At 41.7% G+C, this 16,762-nt stretch overlaps 1 protein-coding gene across 1 annotated transcript in view; it reads right to left on the bottom strand.

Moving 5' to 3' along the window:
- Positions 1 to 10,190: 10,190 nt before the first annotated feature.
- The window catches only part of IGBP1 (immunoglobulin binding protein 1), a 44,879-nt gene continuing 38,307 nt past the window's right edge, over positions 10,191 to 16,762 (bottom strand). The window contains exon 6 of the mRNA XM_055437892.2: positions 10,191 to 10,672. Within this exon, the coding sequence (XP_055293867.2) occupies positions 10,527 to 10,672 (146 nt within the window). The 3' untranslated portion in view covers positions 10,191 to 10,526. The remainder of the gene's footprint in view (positions 10,673 to 16,762) is intronic.

Here is a 16,762-nt window from a genome sequence, read left to right as displayed (position 1 = left end):
GGGCATCATTCCTGCCTTTATTGAACTCATAGTCTAGTGGAGAAAACACATTAAAAAATCATGTAACTGTCTATACACTTGAATTTGTGATAAGTGTCCTACTGGAAAAGGCCAGTAATTCTCAACAGGAGGCTTTGAATGTAGGCTGTCAAAAATATCTTTGAATGTAGGCTCTCAAAAATATCTCTGAATGTAATCAAAAAGGTTGCTAGGAATACCAAATACAAAGATAGTATCAAGTGTCCTACTAGTGCAAGGAAATGTTAATTCCTTAGCCTTGTCCAGAAAGGTTAGTGGAACTGTGTCTCCTTCCCCACATCCCACTCTGGTTTGGGGTCCTCGATTAGACTGACTAATATCAGTCTTCAGAGTTGGGCTTAGGGAATGTCTTTGACGCACTGTGTGATGCACTGGCCTTTCCCAATGTACCCTCTATGGCCATGTACCCCAATGTACCCTCTATACCCCTCCTCCTCTTTCTCATTCTTTTTCTCCTCTCTGTCTACCTGGGGTTCTCAAGCTGCTTCTTGGGGCTATTGATACTTGGTCACATACAGAGTGAGATGTACTAGAGCACATCTGCTCAGAATTTGTAGGGGAGGAGGGAGTGTGGTACAACGCGGGCCTGGGCTCTTCTGGGGGAAAGCACAGATGTGGGGAAGGTGAGAGCAACCTGTATAGATGAGTTCCCAATGTTGACAGATAAGGCTGCTTACAAATCAGGTCTCTACCCCACTTTACTTTCAGATGGGCCAATGAAAGAGACCTAGAAAAGGCTCACATGGGGTGCTAGAGGCAGGGCAAGGACACATGATTTTCATCTCTGTCTCTCTAATGTCTGGCTCAGGGCTTGGTACTGTGTAGGCATTCAAGTAAACACTTGTGGAACAAATAATGAGGTCTGGTCTCTTGGCTTCCTAGGCAAGATGGACTGGCAGGGCTGGGCCATGACCTTGATTGGCCAACCCTTTCCCCCACAAAACAAAGAGCATAATGTCTGAGCTGGAACCTTCCTGAGCCAAATGGATAAGCGCAACACAAACACCAGTGAATGTAGTAAAAGCAGGAAGAAGAGAAGTAGGTGAGTGACAAATCCTGAAAAACAAGCACTCACTATTTCCCAATGACGATCCAACCAACCATCAAGCAAAGCCTTAGCTGTCTTGGAGTAAGCAAAGGAGAGGCAGCTGAGAAGCACAAAATGGCCTATAAATTTCATTCATAAACATTTAGGGCTGATATGATTCTAACCATCAAGAAACACACAGTCCAGCATGTGAGGCGGGCGTAATCACAGACATACATATGGGGTGCTGTGGGGTGTGCAAATGCAGGTGAGGGAAGCATCCACCAGCCTGAGGAGGGCAGGGAAGGCTCTGTGGAACCAGTGGTGATGGGGTTGTTGCGGTGAGGAGAAAGGGCAAAAAAGGCATGGGGAGGGGTAGTCCAGCAAAGACTGCAGTTAGCTTGCCAAACCAGAAGCTAAGAAGCTTTTCAGGACCAACAGAAAAACAAAGCAGACTGGAAGGAAAAGAAATTCAAGGGGACCAGGTAGCTCAGAAGAGGGGAGTGGAAGCCAGGGAATCTCTGAGAAAAAAGTAACAGCTCTAGGATTCTTCTTCTTGATTTCTGAAGGTTCACCCCCAGCCTTCAGAATGACTCATTTCTAGAAAGCTTTGGACAGCTGAGGTTTTGCCATAACAGGATCTCTTCTGATTGTTCCCCTTCAGTCATGCCCTTATTTGGTACAGTACTGCAATTTCAGCAATATCAGAATTGTTGTTCAGTCACTCAGTCAGTCTGACTCTTTGTGACCCCATGGACTGCAGTACACCAAGCTTCCCTGTCCTCCACCATCTCCTGGAGTTTGCTCAAACTCATGTCCATGATACCATCCAACCATCTCATCCTTTGTCGTCCCCTTCTCCTCCTGCCCTCAATCTTTCCCATTATCAGGGTCTGTTCCAATGATTTGGCTCCTTGCATCAGGTGGCCAAAATATTAGAGCTTTAGCTTCAGCATCAGTCCTTCCAATGAATATTCAGGATTGATTTCCTTTAGGATTGACCGGCTTGATCTCTTTGCAGTCCAAAGGACTCTCAAGAGTCTTCTCTAGCACCACAGTTCGAAAGCATCAATTCTTCAGTGCTCAGGCTTTACGGTCCAACTCTCACATCTCTGACTACTGGAAAAACCATAGCTTTGACTATATGGACCTATGTCACCATGTGATATCTCTGCTTTTACATACGATGTCTAGGTTTGTCATAGCTTTCCTTCTGAAGAGCAAGCATTTTTAATTTCGTGGCTGCAGTCACCATCTGCAGTGATTTTGGAGCCCCCCAAAATAAAGTCTGTCACTGTTTCCATTGTTTCCCCATCTATTTGCCATGACTGGATGCCGTGATCTTAGTTTTTTGATGTTGAACTTTAAGCCAGCTTTTTCATTCTCCTCTTTTACCCTCATCAAGAGACTCTTTATGTCAACTTCCAAAACATTTACTGGTTTTTATATTTCTATTATTATTTTAAAATTTTGAACAACTTTGGTTCTGCATTTTCTATAATTTTTATTTTATGGATGTGATAGCTTTGTACATATCTTTGAGTACAGTATTTATAATTTTTTTATTCTTCTATTCTCAGTATCATTGCAATTATTTCTGCATTGTAATATGTGTTTACTTTGGTTATTGTTTTTCATGATGAAAATTTTACAAAAATATCTGGTGATGAGTATTTTGATTTCATAAAGACTTCATAAAATTCTTATTACAAAAAAAAGAGGCTCTTTAGTTCCTCTTTGCTTTCTGCCACTAGAGTGGTATCATCTGCATATCTGAGGTTGTTGATATTTCTCCTGATTTCAGCTTGTGATTCATCCAGCCCAGCATTTTGCACGATGTACTTCCATATAAGTTAAATAAGCAGGGTGATAATATACAGCACTGACATATTCCTTTCCCAGTTTTAAGCCAGTCTATTGTTCCACGTCCAGTTCTAACTGTTGCTTCTTGACCTGCATACAGGTTTCTTAGGAGACAGGTAAGGTGATATGGTATTCCCATCTCTTGAAGAGTTTTCCACATTTTTTGTGATCCACACAGTCAAACTTCATTTAGTGTAGTCAATGAACCTGAAATAGATGTTTTTCTGGAATTCTCTTGCTTTTTCTTTGCTGAATAGGAGATCCTATCTAATACCAGGCATTGTGTTAGGTACTACACAAGGGACATATTGATACATAGTCCCTTCTTTCACCATCTTTTTATTGGGGTTCTACTACAAGAGTGGAATTGTTCTAGGTTGACAGTTGTGTGTCTGGTGGGTCATGGGGCTGACAGGGTGTGAGAGAAATGCACACATCATCAATACAAGGATTAGGGCCATCAGAGAATTATGAAGAAGACAGAGGGGAAGGCTAGTAGCTGTGTGACACTGGCCAAGACATTTCCCCTCTCTGAGTCTCGGTTTCCTCCTCTGGAAAAAGGGACTAATCATATTTATTTGCTGTGAGGACTAGTGATAATGTTTGAGAAGTTCTCAGTGCGTGACACCCAGGAGCTGCTTCATGGTACTGTATTCAGCTATGGGGAAGTGGCATTTGCAATGGGCTCTGACAAGCAGAGAAGCAGGGAGCATGATCTGGCTTGAGGTGGCCTGGGGGACCCAGAAGTCTGCAGGTTTGCTTTGGCACAGGGACTACTTTCATTTGGTGGGAGCCTCAGGTTTGTGGAGGGGAACAGAAAGAGAGAAGACTGGACTTTGGTGAGTGGGGATGTTTTCCTTATAAATCACTTTATGTCTGGAGATCAGCTGCTCTAGAAAGAACCTGTATGTGTGTTAGTCACTCAGTTGTGTCCAACTCCTCCTGGTCCCATGGACTATAGCCCACCAGGCTCCTCTGTCCATAGGATTCTCCGGGCAAGAATACTGGAGTGGGTTGCCATTCCCTTCTCCAGGGATCTTCCTGACCCAGGAATCAAACCTGGGTCTCCTGCACTGTGGGTAGATCCTTTACCATCTGAGCCACCTGGGAAGCCCAGAAAGAACCTACTGAAAGTAAATGAACCCAAGAGTAGTGGCTGGAGAAGGGGACCGAGGGGGCAGAGACTGGTATTTCAAAATCTCTTGGAAGTTATGAGATCAATTCTCAGAGCAGGCAGGCTGTGAAGAATGCAGTATCTAGTGCCTTGATTCAGGCTAGAATGACTTAACATGTCTATTTGCGAGAGACTGAGGGGTTGCCCAGGACGCAGGACTTTCGGGGCTAAGACAAAGGCTCACTGGGACAGCTGGTCTCCTAGATCAGGCCTTGGTCACTGTCTCCTGGACTTCAGCAGGCTGCTCCCTGCTGCTCTCCTTTCCTTTGGTCCTTTGCTACCAGAGGATTGCTGTCAAACACAGCTCTTACCCTCTGCCCTGTTTCCAACCTTCCAAAGGCTCCCATGGCCTTTGGGATCAAGTTCGAACCCCAGAGCCTGACCTCCAGAGCTCTTTCTACACTTGTTTCTGCCCTCCTTGAAAGACTCATTTCCCATAACTTTCACAGCACACTGGATACAGTCTCTTTTTCCCAACCAGGAAGTGCCCTTTGCTATTCTGGGCCTTTGCCCATGGTGGTCTATTTATCAGCCTGACTAACTCTTACCCATGCTTCAAGGTTCAGTGAAAATGTCATTGTCTGAAATTCTCCACCCTGTTCTCTCCTCTGGATTCCCAAGGTACATTATACATATTTTTGGGAGATCATATATTAGGAAGTTAGTGTAGATGCCACTGCTATATCAAGCTTCTAGTGGGATGCTCCATGTACAGTAAGTTTTGGGCATATATATCTTGGATTATCAGCATATTCACACGATTCAAAATTTAAAAGGGCCTATAGAGAAATTCAATGAAAAGTCTCCTTCCCACTCCTGGCCTCTAACAACCCCACATCCCTCCTCCAGAGATATTTTGTGCGAATCCAAGCAAATAAGGTAATTTGCTTTGTTAAATGAATAAAGGAAACAGCAGTAGAAACCTGGAAACAATCCAAATGTTCAAAATCTGGGCCTGGCTAAGTAAGCTATTATATAGCAATCTTCTAATCAGCAGTCATTAAAATTATTATAAGGCAGACTCTATAGTATATGATACACTAAGATTTCAAAGTCGAGTATAAAGCAGACCTCTCTACTGGTTATACTTTGTGAAAATGTGGTCCCTTCAGTGATAGGATGAAAGGAGGTCTGAGAGAGAAATGATTGCTGCTTTAAGGTGAAGGGATACTAGGTTTTCTTTTATGGAAAGTTGTTTGAATATGAAAAGAAAGAGGTTGCATTATGGTGAATCTGCTTGACAAAGAAGCATGATTCATGATGGGATTCGTTCATTCAGCAATTCATTCTGCAGACACTGAATGCCGGCTTTGTCAGGGGGAGAAGGCCAGACACAGTGCCGAGCTTCTCAGGAAGAGAACTAAATAGGCGAAGGGGCCCTAAGAAGCTCTACTGGAGCCAGAAGGGTGGGGAGTGAGGAGTGGGATGAGTTCATCCCCAGGCTGTTGAATTTGCATTTTTGTTCATCAAGAGGCACTGTGTGGTAGATGATAGGATATAGGTCAGGGAGCTCAGCAGAAAGATCAGGGCCATCAGCACACATGTGGTCAGTCATGGAGGGTGGAGGCGGGGTGAGCTCACCTAGGCAGAAGGTAGACAAAGAAAGGAAAAGATTCCATAAAGCTGGTGACGAGCCTTTCTGCCAATCTCTCAATGTCTCTGAGCCCAGGACAAGGGCAGCAGGATAGCAGACGTGGTATCTGTCGCTGAGTGTGGAAGGGCCTCAGAATTCAGGCAGAAATCTTCCCTCTCAGCCCCTGGCTGAAAAGTCTCATGTGCTCATGGCCTGGGACTGGTCTCAGTTGTCCAGGAGGGCCTGGTAGATCAAGAAGGGGTGCTTGGACTGGCTTAGAAAATATGTAGGAACCCCTAGGTGAGAGGGTGGAACAGAGGGTTTGAAAGATGTACTTGTACCAACATCAATTAGGGCTGGGAGGGGAGAGCAGGTGGGCCTGATCTTGGGAGCAGGAATATTCTACAGGGGCCATACAGGAGCAGGGATATTCTACACATTCTACATCTGAGGGATGTGGGGCCCCAGGAAGGGGAGATTTATGAGTCAGGGATGTTCCCTTGGTGTGCAGGTCTCAGATGTGCCCTTGAAAGGCCTGGCAGGCAAAACTGATGGAATTGTTGCTCAAAATTTAGAGAGAGGAGGGGAGTCGCTATCCCCAGAGCAGGGTGTCTCACCCACCTTCATATGTCTCCCCTGCTTTGTACTTCCTAGCGAGCATGGTGGACTGGAAGGATGTGGCGTGGAGTCAGGCCCACCTGGAATCCAGGCCCAGCTCAACCCTGAGGACCAAGCGATCTTTGAGAAATCCCTTCTCTGAGCTTCAAGTTCCTCGTTTACAAATTGAGGCAATAATATGATCTACCATGGGCTTTTGTTGTATTAACTCCTTGTATACAGTAGGTACTCAATACATGGCAGCTCTTCATTCGTGCTCCCACACAGGAATAGGCTAGCCTAAATCATTGCCGTGTTGGACTCTCTTGGAGGGATTTGTTGCCAGTTGGAACAAGAAACTGAAATTAAGACTTTGTTTTCCATGCTTTCACATACATTTGTCAAGGGTGACCTGGTGGGCAGATAAGTAAAAACCGGTTCTCAATTTCCAGTGCATGTAACAATTCTTTCTATGCTGGTCATCTCCAGTACACAAAGAAAAGCATGTCACAAACCTTTTCGCTGGTTGTGATATATGTGTGCTCTATCGCTCAGTCATGTCCAACTCTTTGTGGCCCCATGGACCATAGCCCACAAGGCTCCTCCATCCATGGGATTTCCCAGGCAAGAATACTGGAGTGGGTTGCCATTTCCTCCTCCAGGGGATCTTCCCGACCCAGGGATCGAACCTGCATCTCTTGTGGCTTCTGAATTCGCAGGCTTCCCTTGTGGTTCAGCTGGTAAAGAATCTGTCTGCAATGTGGGAGACCTGGGTTCTATCCCTGGGTTGGAAAGATCCCCTGGAGATGGGAAAGTCTACTCAGTCCAGAATTCTGGCCTGAAGAACCTCATGGGCTTATATTTCATTGGGTCACAAAGAGTTGGACACGACTGAGTGAATTTTACTTCACTTCACTTTACTTCTTTACCACTGAGCCACCTGGGGAACCCCAAAGCCATGGGGGCATAGGGGTTATAGCTGTGAAACACTGAATAAAAAAAATACTTCCCCTCCTCTGGCTTCCAAACTTACAAATAATTGTGCCATGTTTTATAATTGTTCAAAGTGCTTTTCCATATTTGATTTCATTACCTCCTCATTCTGGCCTGTGAGGTAAGTAGGACAGATACTGTTAGCATCTGACAAAACCCACATCTCCTTTCTACGGAGTGTGAGGGAACTGAGCCGAGGTTAAACTGTATCTTGGATGAATGGGTGAAAAGTGATGTGAGGAAACAACGTGCAGGTGTTGGAAGAAGCTGTTTTGCAAGGAGGCAGTGGTCACAGTGCTGTCCTGGGTGTCCGACAGAACCAGGTGGAACTGTGTCTATTGTGCTGATGAGCAAACTGGAGGCCCACAGTAAGCAGAGGAGGATTTTGGCTTTCAGATGACACAGAGAGGTGGATTAAGTTTCAAAAGCTTTATCATTTACATGTTGTTTTAAATGACAGCAGTGACTCTGGTGACCTGGGTCACCTGGCTAGGGAGCAGCAGAGCCCAGAGGATAGTGTTCTAACTCAGAACACTCAACTCATATTTCTTGAGCTTGGAATCTGCTCACTCAGTCCCCTGCCCTGTCTTTCTTACAGGGGTGTTGAAAAGAATGAGTGGAAAGGATAAATCACCACATAATGGCATTAGAAGAAATAGTGCTCAGTATTCACCTTTTCTAAATAATTGTCCTCCACGTGAGAGCTACAAAGGGCAAATACTTTGACTGCACTGATGTTTGCACAGTCCATGTATTTGTTTAGCTGTGTTACTGAACTAAGTATTCACTGCATTTCCCCAAGCCGGTTTCCTTCCCTGTAAAATGAAGGCATCATCTCCTGCCCGACAGACTGTGAGAATGAAATAAGCAGCGTACATGAAATAAGCATAGTGCAAACTACTATTATTAATATCTGTGGAATGCTTTGAGTCCTGGCTTCCCGGAGTGCACCAAACCCAACTCTGAAACACCCTGTTCTGGTGAGAAGGTGGTTCTTTTTTGTTTGTTTTTGGCAGCCTGGTTGGCAGGAATGGACTACTGCGGAGGAAAATGGAGGAAGATGAGTTTGCTCACCGCCTCTGTCTTCTTATCCTCCATCTGAGGGGGAAATGGCAGGGGGGAGGCAGGCTGGCATAACCTTTTGTTTGGTAAGTCAGCTAAAAAGGAATTTCTAGAGCTCCAATAACGTGTAAGTGGTGGTTTGGGCTTGGATTTTTAAAGCTGCTCCCTTTTTAAGCCCTTTTAAGATGCATAACAAAAGCACAAGCAATTGGGAAGCACCTGGAAAATGATTGCAGCAGAGCTTCTTACTTATGTGAACTTGAAGAGATCATTCAGCTTCTCTGGGCTTGTTTTCTCACCTGTAAAATGGGGACAATACCACCTATTTTGCAGGGTCATTGTGAGTGTTAATAGTATGTGAAAGTACTGGCTCCAGTGCCTGGCACAGAACAGAGTTTCCCATATTTATCTGTCCATTTCTTTTCCCTTTCTAGTGAACAGACTGTAGTCACTGGGCTCAGATGAAAACACTTCAGTCTGTTATACATTGAACTCTTACAACAATCCCATGAAACAGCTCACCTGCAAATGTAAAGAAAACAGAGGAGCAGTTCAGAGATTGTATTGCTCAAGATCACACAGCTTTCAACTTTTAAAGCCAGGATTCAAATCCACCTTGTCTAGTTTGCCTCTTAGATATCAGAATGTCAGGGGGCTTAATCAAGCTGATCTTCTAAAAGACCATCTTTAAATAGACTCGGACCAAGGGGAAAACCCTAACCTGGCCCATTTGGGGAATGAGCTCAGGGTGGAGTTTGGAGGTCAGGAAATAGGCCATTGCTAGAGGCAGCCTGGCAATAATTGGAAGAGAACTTAAAAAATGAATGTTTGCTTCCCAAATCCTGGGAGAAGTTAATCTGTGCTCCACCAGTTTCAGGAGCTTATGTTGTGAGGGTGACATGAACCCTTTATTAAGCAATTTACAAATATATTATTGGTAGTTTTCTGTCATCTGCCATGAAACACAACCTCCTACTCATTGCCTGACAGCACTCCACATAACACCCTGCAAAGGAAAGGGAACTGAGTCTCCTTTTCAAATCCCTCTCCTAAGCTAGACTGCAGGAGCTAGAATAGGAAGGCTGAGTCATCTTCTTAACAGAAAATCTAAGTGTACCAAAGCCACATAGAACAAAAGCATGTTTTCTATACAGATCATTTGTTTCAACACATGGTTGCTGTTCTAGGGTATCAACTCGGGAGCTGAGGACATGTCTTCTCTTTACTACAGAAAGCAGGTACTTTTCCTTGTAATCTGTGCCATCCTCCCTTGTCCACTCCCAGTTATTGGCATGCCTTCAGGTACCTTATTACCAGCAAAATGACCACCACAGCACATTGACTGCTTGGGACCATGCCAGGTATGCATAGAACAGGCAAAGAGGGCCAAAATGATCTTCCAGCAGCCTGCTTAAGAGTTAGGCTATAGCCTCAACTATTCTTTACCCTAAGGCTTTCAGATAATTCTAGAGTAAAGGCCCCGGTCTCAGATGCACACACAAGGATGGCTCTCATACTGCTTTATCTGTTTCCCCATGGCTGAGGTAAGGAAGCCTGGGTAGATAGGATTATTATGGTCAGTTCCTTTATAGCTATAATTCCTGAAAACAGGGTCATATGACAGGAAAAGTCCTGGCTTTTGTGCTCATTCCTGTAAAGCAAGTGTTGGGTTAGTTCACAGTACCAGGGTAGGAAGGAGAAAGCAAGCTCCAGCTAGCCTGGGCAGCTCTGACGCTGGGTAACTCACGGCCCACGTCAAAGAGAGATGACCAGGATCTTGCCATAAGCCCAGGGACCCACAGCTGACCCCCTTCCCCCCAGTCTCCCAAAAAAGCAGCTGATACCCATTATTTCTGCACAGATGCATGTGATAGAAGGGACCTTTATTTTTCAAGATAATTCACACAGCCATTGATTGATTATTCAGAGCCATTTCTCAGTCCTCTTTTCTTTCCACTTAAGAAAATTAAAATATACCATGATGAGAATGATTAATGCCAAAACAAGATTTCTGGCTTATCATTTAGGGTACAAATACACACTTCATTGCTTGACATTTTATTGAACACTAAGCAAGACTAAGCATCTCTGCCTTCATTGTACACAGCTGAAGCAGAAGACCAGGGAGGGGGAGACGGCACAATTGTCCTTGGTGGGGAAGGTGTAAGCCCCTGTTGTCCTGTCTTGTTGTGGGGAGGCTAACCCATGTTCTGCCGGTTGCCATAGCCTCTAGGATGGGTGTCCTTCCAGTCATCCCACTCCCGAGCTCTGCGGACTGCCTGTTCATCATCCTCTTCCTCCTCATGCTCCTGATCTTCTTGTTGCTGAGCTGCTCTTTTGAACTCTGCCCAATCATAAAAATGAGAAAGCAGGAGTGAAGAAAGGAGGGACCGTCATGGGCCCCAGCTCCACTCTGGACACGACTACATAACATGAAGACAAGGAAAATATAGCAAGCTGTCTACCCTGGGACAAGCAGAATTGGGGACAGTACTTAATATTACTTAAAAGGTGACATGTTAAATAACAGTAAGACAAAATTCTCTGAAATGTTTTCATAAGAAGGCAAACACATAAAAGTTGCCCCTCAAAATGAATTCTGTTTTGGGAAAGAATTCTTGCTAAAATGGCTAAGCCCTCACAATAGAAAACAGAAATGCCAACTGACCAACAAAACCCCAGCAAACCAAAAATGCTGAAGTATTTCCGTAGTATAGTGGTTATCCCACTTGCCTGACAAAAACATTAAAGTAAAAAATATTTGATTTTATGATTCGTGATTTGACTATAGGTGACTGCTCCTCCTCCTTCCATTTCCTTTATTACAGTTCTACAACTTTGGGTGTAAAACTGGATATCACTGGGCAGTTGAACCCACCAGAAAAGAATGTGTGTTATTTTGCACGTTTGGAACAGGGTGTGAGGTCCAAATGGCACTTGTCATGCAGTGTACACACAAAAGAAATGAAACTAAATGTTCCATTTCTCTTTTGCACTGACTTTTTCTTTCTGCTATGAGGTAAGGGGAACATTTCCTAGCTACCTTGAATTTGCCCACGAGAAATACTCTCATCATTATGATAAAGAATGAAATATGTAGGGAACCTGATCTCTTCTAATAGCTTAAGAGTCTTATGTTCTATTTAACCCTTTTATTGTAAAATAAAAGATAACTGGAAATCACACAAAAATACATATAACTTAAACTTTCATAGGGCTTCCCTTGTGGCTCAGCTGGTAAAGAATCTGCCTGCAATGCGGGAGACCTGGGTTCGATCCCTGGGTTGGGAAGATCCCCTGGAGAAGGGAAAGGCTACCCACTCCAGTATTCTGGCCTGGAGAATTCCATGGACTATCCATGGAGTCGCAAAGAGTTGGACACGACTGAGTGACTTTCATTCATTCAAACTTTCATAAGGGCTTCCCTGGTGGCTCAGAGGTTAAAGCGTCTGCCTCCAATGCGGGAGACCCGGGTTCGATCCCCGCATCGGGAAGATCCCCTGGAGAAGGAAACGGTGACCCACTCCGGTATTCTTGCCTGGAGAATCCCATGGACAGAGAAGCCTGGTAGGCTACAGTCCACAGGGTCTCAAAGAGTCGGACACGACTGAGTGACGGAACGGAACGGAAACTTTCATAAAGAGGCTATACCTTTATAGCCTCCTCTTGGGTCAAGAAATAGATTTTTTGTACCCATCCACAAGGCTTCCCTATGAGCATCCAAATCATATCCTCGCCCTCCAAAGGTAAGCACTATACTACCTTTTATAGTAATAACTTCGAGTTTATCATCCAAGCGTGCATCCCTAGACACCAGAGTTGTCCATTTCTACACTGATTTTTTACTCAAAGATCTTTAGTACAGAGTTGTGCAACCATTGCTACAATCCAATTTTTAAAATTTCTATCACCGTAGGACTTCCCTGGTGGTCCAGTAGCTAAGACTCCATGCTCCCAATGCAGGGAGCCCAGGTTCTGTCCCTGGTCAGAGAACTAGATCTCAAATGCTTCAATTAAGACCCAACACAGCCAAATAAATATTTAAAAATTGCTGTCTCAAAAAAATTTTCTATCACCCATAAAAGATTCCTTGTACTCATCTGCAGTTAATTCCCATTCCTTCCTTCCCTGGAAATCACTAATCTACCTTCTATCTCTACAGATTTGCCTATTCTGAAGATTTCACATAAATGGAATCAATGTGGTCTTTTGTGTCTGACTTCTTTCACACAGCATTATGTTTCTGAGGTTAGTTTTACCCATTTAAAATTATTTGATATATTTTTAATTTACAAGTTTCTTCTTCAATCCCTTTCTTTCTTTACAAGTTATCGAAGAGGCTGGAGCATTTGACCTGTACTTTCTGAAAAAATCTGGATTTTGCTGACTACATAGTAGTGATGGAGTCCAACATGTTCTTCTGTATTTTTGCAGATTGGCAAGTGGTTACAGAGCTTGATGTGACTCAGGGTTGATCCTTCCACATGAAAATAGGTGGTGGTGGCATACAGTATCTGTGTCTCATATGCTGTGATGTTAGCAGCTGTTGATGCTCAATGTCTAGATTCATTAATTTTCCTGGGGTTTCAAAAAGATGATACTCTTAACTTTAACATTTCTTTTTTATTAAGTAGAATGCTTTTATAAAGAGAGGCTTCCCCTCATCTACTACTATTTAGTCACCCAGAAAAAAAGACAAGATAAATGCCTGATTCTTTCACTTTAATTTACCATTTCTCAAGGCAATAAATTAGCTCCTTACCATCCTTTGAAATTGAACAATTTTTGTTTTTAAATACAGTTATGAACTCATGGATTTAAACATATTTGGTGGGTTTCAATGAATTGCAATGACTTCTAAAAGATGTTCCAACTTTTAAATTTTAGAATAGTTTTAATTTACAGAAAAATTGTGATTGTACAGAGTTCTTATACATCTGTACCCCATTTCCCTTTTTTGTTAACATCTTCCAGTACTATGGTTTGTGTGTCTAACTAATGAACCAATACTGATACATATATAATTAACAACTAAAGCTCATACTTTATTCAAATTTCCTTAGGTTTCACCTAATGTCCTGTTTTTTTATCTCTTGATTCCAGGATCGCATCAAATGTTCCATATTACATTTAGTCCCCTGTCTCCTTAGTCTGCTCTTGGCTGTGACAATTTCTCCCTTTCCTAGTTTTTGATGACTTGGACAGGTTTGAGGTATACTCAGGTATTTTGCAGAATGTTCCTCAACCTGGCATTGCCTGATGTTTTTCTCATAATTAGACTAGGGTTATGACTTGGAGGAGAATGACGCAGTGAGGCTCCCTCCTCATCACACCAAATCAAGGCTATACACCTTATTACATGACTTATTACTGCTGATGTTAACTAGGATCATTTAAGGTAGTGTTTGTAGGGTTCCCAACTGTGAAGTTACTGCTCCTCCCTTCTTCTACATTATAGTCTTTGGAAGCAAGTAACTAAACACAGCCTACACTTACAAAGTGATGAGTTATGCCTCACCTCCTTGAGACAGGTGTAGACAGGTATGTACACACAAATTATTTTGAATTTTTCTGTACAGGTTAGTCATTTATTTCTATCACTATATGCTCATGGATACCTGTTTTATACCTTTTGTTATAATCTGATACTGTTATTTTCCTGCTCACATTCTTCCAGTCTTGGCCAGTGAGAGTTCTTTCAGCAGGCTCTGTGTCACATTAACATCTCAATAGTTTGTTTGCTCTTGTTTTTTCAGTGTTTCTTCATTTTCTATAGTACAAGATATTTCAGGTTCATCTTTTACATTCCCTGCTCCAACACTAGAATTACCAATTTCTCTAAAGAGCCCTTGGTTCCTTTAATTGGAGAATGGTATTAGAAACCAAGTTTTGGGTATTAGATGTGCTCGTTGCTACTGGCAATTATCCTTTTTGAAGCCAAATTGTCTGGCCTGTAGAAACATCTTCAAATTGGCTTCTGAGACTTTTTGATACGACTGTAGTAGTCTTTGAAGGCTTCTTTCCTATCTTCTATGACAAGATGTTCCAAGTTAACCTTATTTATTTCCAGACTTGGAATTAGCTATCTCTCTAATGCATCCTGGTTTCTTTGAATGGGAATGGTATTTCAAGAACACAGACTGAGTTACTAGGTGTGTTTACTGCTTCTGGGCTGTTCATTATTTCTAAGTCTTTTCAGTGGATAAACAAAAGTGTGTCTGTGTATGTTTACTTTTAAATAAAATTCCTCATGAGTTCATATTCAAGACTACAGGGCTATTTTGTTTCTAACTTAAATTCTTTTTAAGTACATCTGTATTCTTCCACACTAAAAGTCTTAGCCCTCAAAGACAGAGGATGATGGAATTTGAATAATTACTCATAATTACTGTTATATTATCTCACAGTACACAGTATTGGAATAACAATAATACTGCTATGGATATAACTGCTGAGAATAGTTCATTTTTTTTTTGCATGTGCTTTCCCCATTTCTTCATTAAAAAAAGTTATGCTATATCTATGTTATCAGAGCACAGGGCATATAGGTATTAATACTCTACTCCCTCCCTTTTAAATCTCATTTAGTCTTAGTTCTACATGTAACTATTTATTTAATGTTAACCACCAGCCCTGATATAAATGTATCTTATTTTGCTTATCTTATGTTCATTCTTTAGCAAATTTCTCAGTAAGAGATTATGGAACCAATATTTCCTGAGTTCCAGCATGTTGATAAATACCTGTGCCATTTATACCTAAAAGTCATTTTTACCAGATATAATGTCCTTGACTTACATTTTCCCCCCTCGAGTATCTTAAATGTTACTCCATTTTCTTCTAGTATAAAGTATTGGTGTCAAAAAGTTTGAAGGTGATCTAATTTTCCTTCCTTTACAAACCACCTACTGTTTTTGCTGAAGTATCCAAGACATTTCTTCTCTTAAAAAAAATTCTAGTAATTTTATTAGAATGTGAATTTTGTTGCTGGTCATTCTGGGTCAAAATTCTCAGGTACGTATTGTGGTTTTTAAAATATAATTTATTTTTTTTTTAGTTCCAGGAAAGTTTCCTCAATATTACTTTTAAGCATTTATTTCTTTTCCTTGCTTTAGTTTTCTTTTTCAGATAATCTTATTCCATATGTCAGGTATTCTCTGCTATCTTTTCATGTTTCACTTTTTCTATAATTCTGTTTATCTTTGTTTCTTTTTGATTTAAAAGTTTCTTACTTTAGAAAGGTATTTTCTGTTGTGTTCACTCACTCGTTTTCTTTTTTCTTATTCAAACTGAAGTATAGATGATTTACAATATTATATTAGTTTTAGGAGTTCAGTTCAGTTGCTCAGTTGCGTCTGACTCTTTGTGACCCCATGGACAGCGGTACGCCAGGCCTCTCTGTCCATCACCAGCTCCCAGAGTTTACTCAAACTCATGTCCATTGAGTTGGTGATGCCATCCAACCATCTCATCCTCTGTCGCCCCCTTTTCCTCCCGCCTTCAATCTTTCCCAGCATCAGGGTCTTTTCAAATGAGTCAGTTTCAGAAGTATGAAATAGTAATTCAGTATTTTATAGATTATACCCTATTTATAGTTTAAAAATATTGGCTGTATTTCCTGTGCTATGAAATATATTCCTATAGCTTATTTGTTTTATCCACAGTAGCTTGTACCTCTTAATCCCCTACCACCTTGTCCTTCCCTCCCTTTCCTCTCCTCATTTGTTACTACTTGTTTGTTCTCTATATCTCTGACTCTAGTTCTCATAGATATATTATTAGATTATTATATTTATTAATATATACTTAGATTCCACATATAAGTGATATCATACAGTATTTGTCTTTCTCTGACTTTTTTCACTAAGCATATTACCCTCTAGGGGCCATCCATGTTGTTGCAAATGGCAATATTTCATTCTTTTTAATGGCATTGCATATGTATATATCACATCTTATTGCATATAAGATATAATACATTGCATATATATACCATATCTTATCTGTTCACTTATTGAGACTTTAGGTTGCTTCCATATATTGAGCAATGTAAACAATGCTACTAGGAACATTGGTGTGCAAGTATTTTTTTGAATTAGTGTTTTCATTTTCTATGCATTAAAAATCCAGGGGTGATAGCCATAAAAAGGAATGAATCTGAGTTAGTTCTCATGAGCTGGATGAACCGAGAGCCTGTTACACAGAGTGAAGTCAGAAAGAGAAAAACAAATATATATATATATAATATATGGAATCGAAAAAAACGGTACTGATGAACCTATTTGCAAGACAGGAATAGAGACACAGACATAGAGAACTGACTTGCAGACACAGTGGGGGAAGGAGAGGGTGGGACGAATTGAGATTAGCACTGAAACATACACATTACCGTATGTAAAAACATATGTAAAACAGCTAGCTAGTCTGAAAGAGA

Source organism: Moschus berezovskii, chromosome X, assembly GCF_049115385.1.
Source record: "Moschus berezovskii isolate FMDL1 chromosome X, NW_MosBer_1.0, whole genome shotgun sequence".
Classification (NCBI taxonomy): Eukaryota; Metazoa; Chordata; class Mammalia; order Artiodactyla; family Moschidae; genus Moschus; species Moschus berezovskii.
Note: the sequence above shows the minus strand (reverse complement) of the source record. Positions and strands in the feature narration are given on the sequence as shown.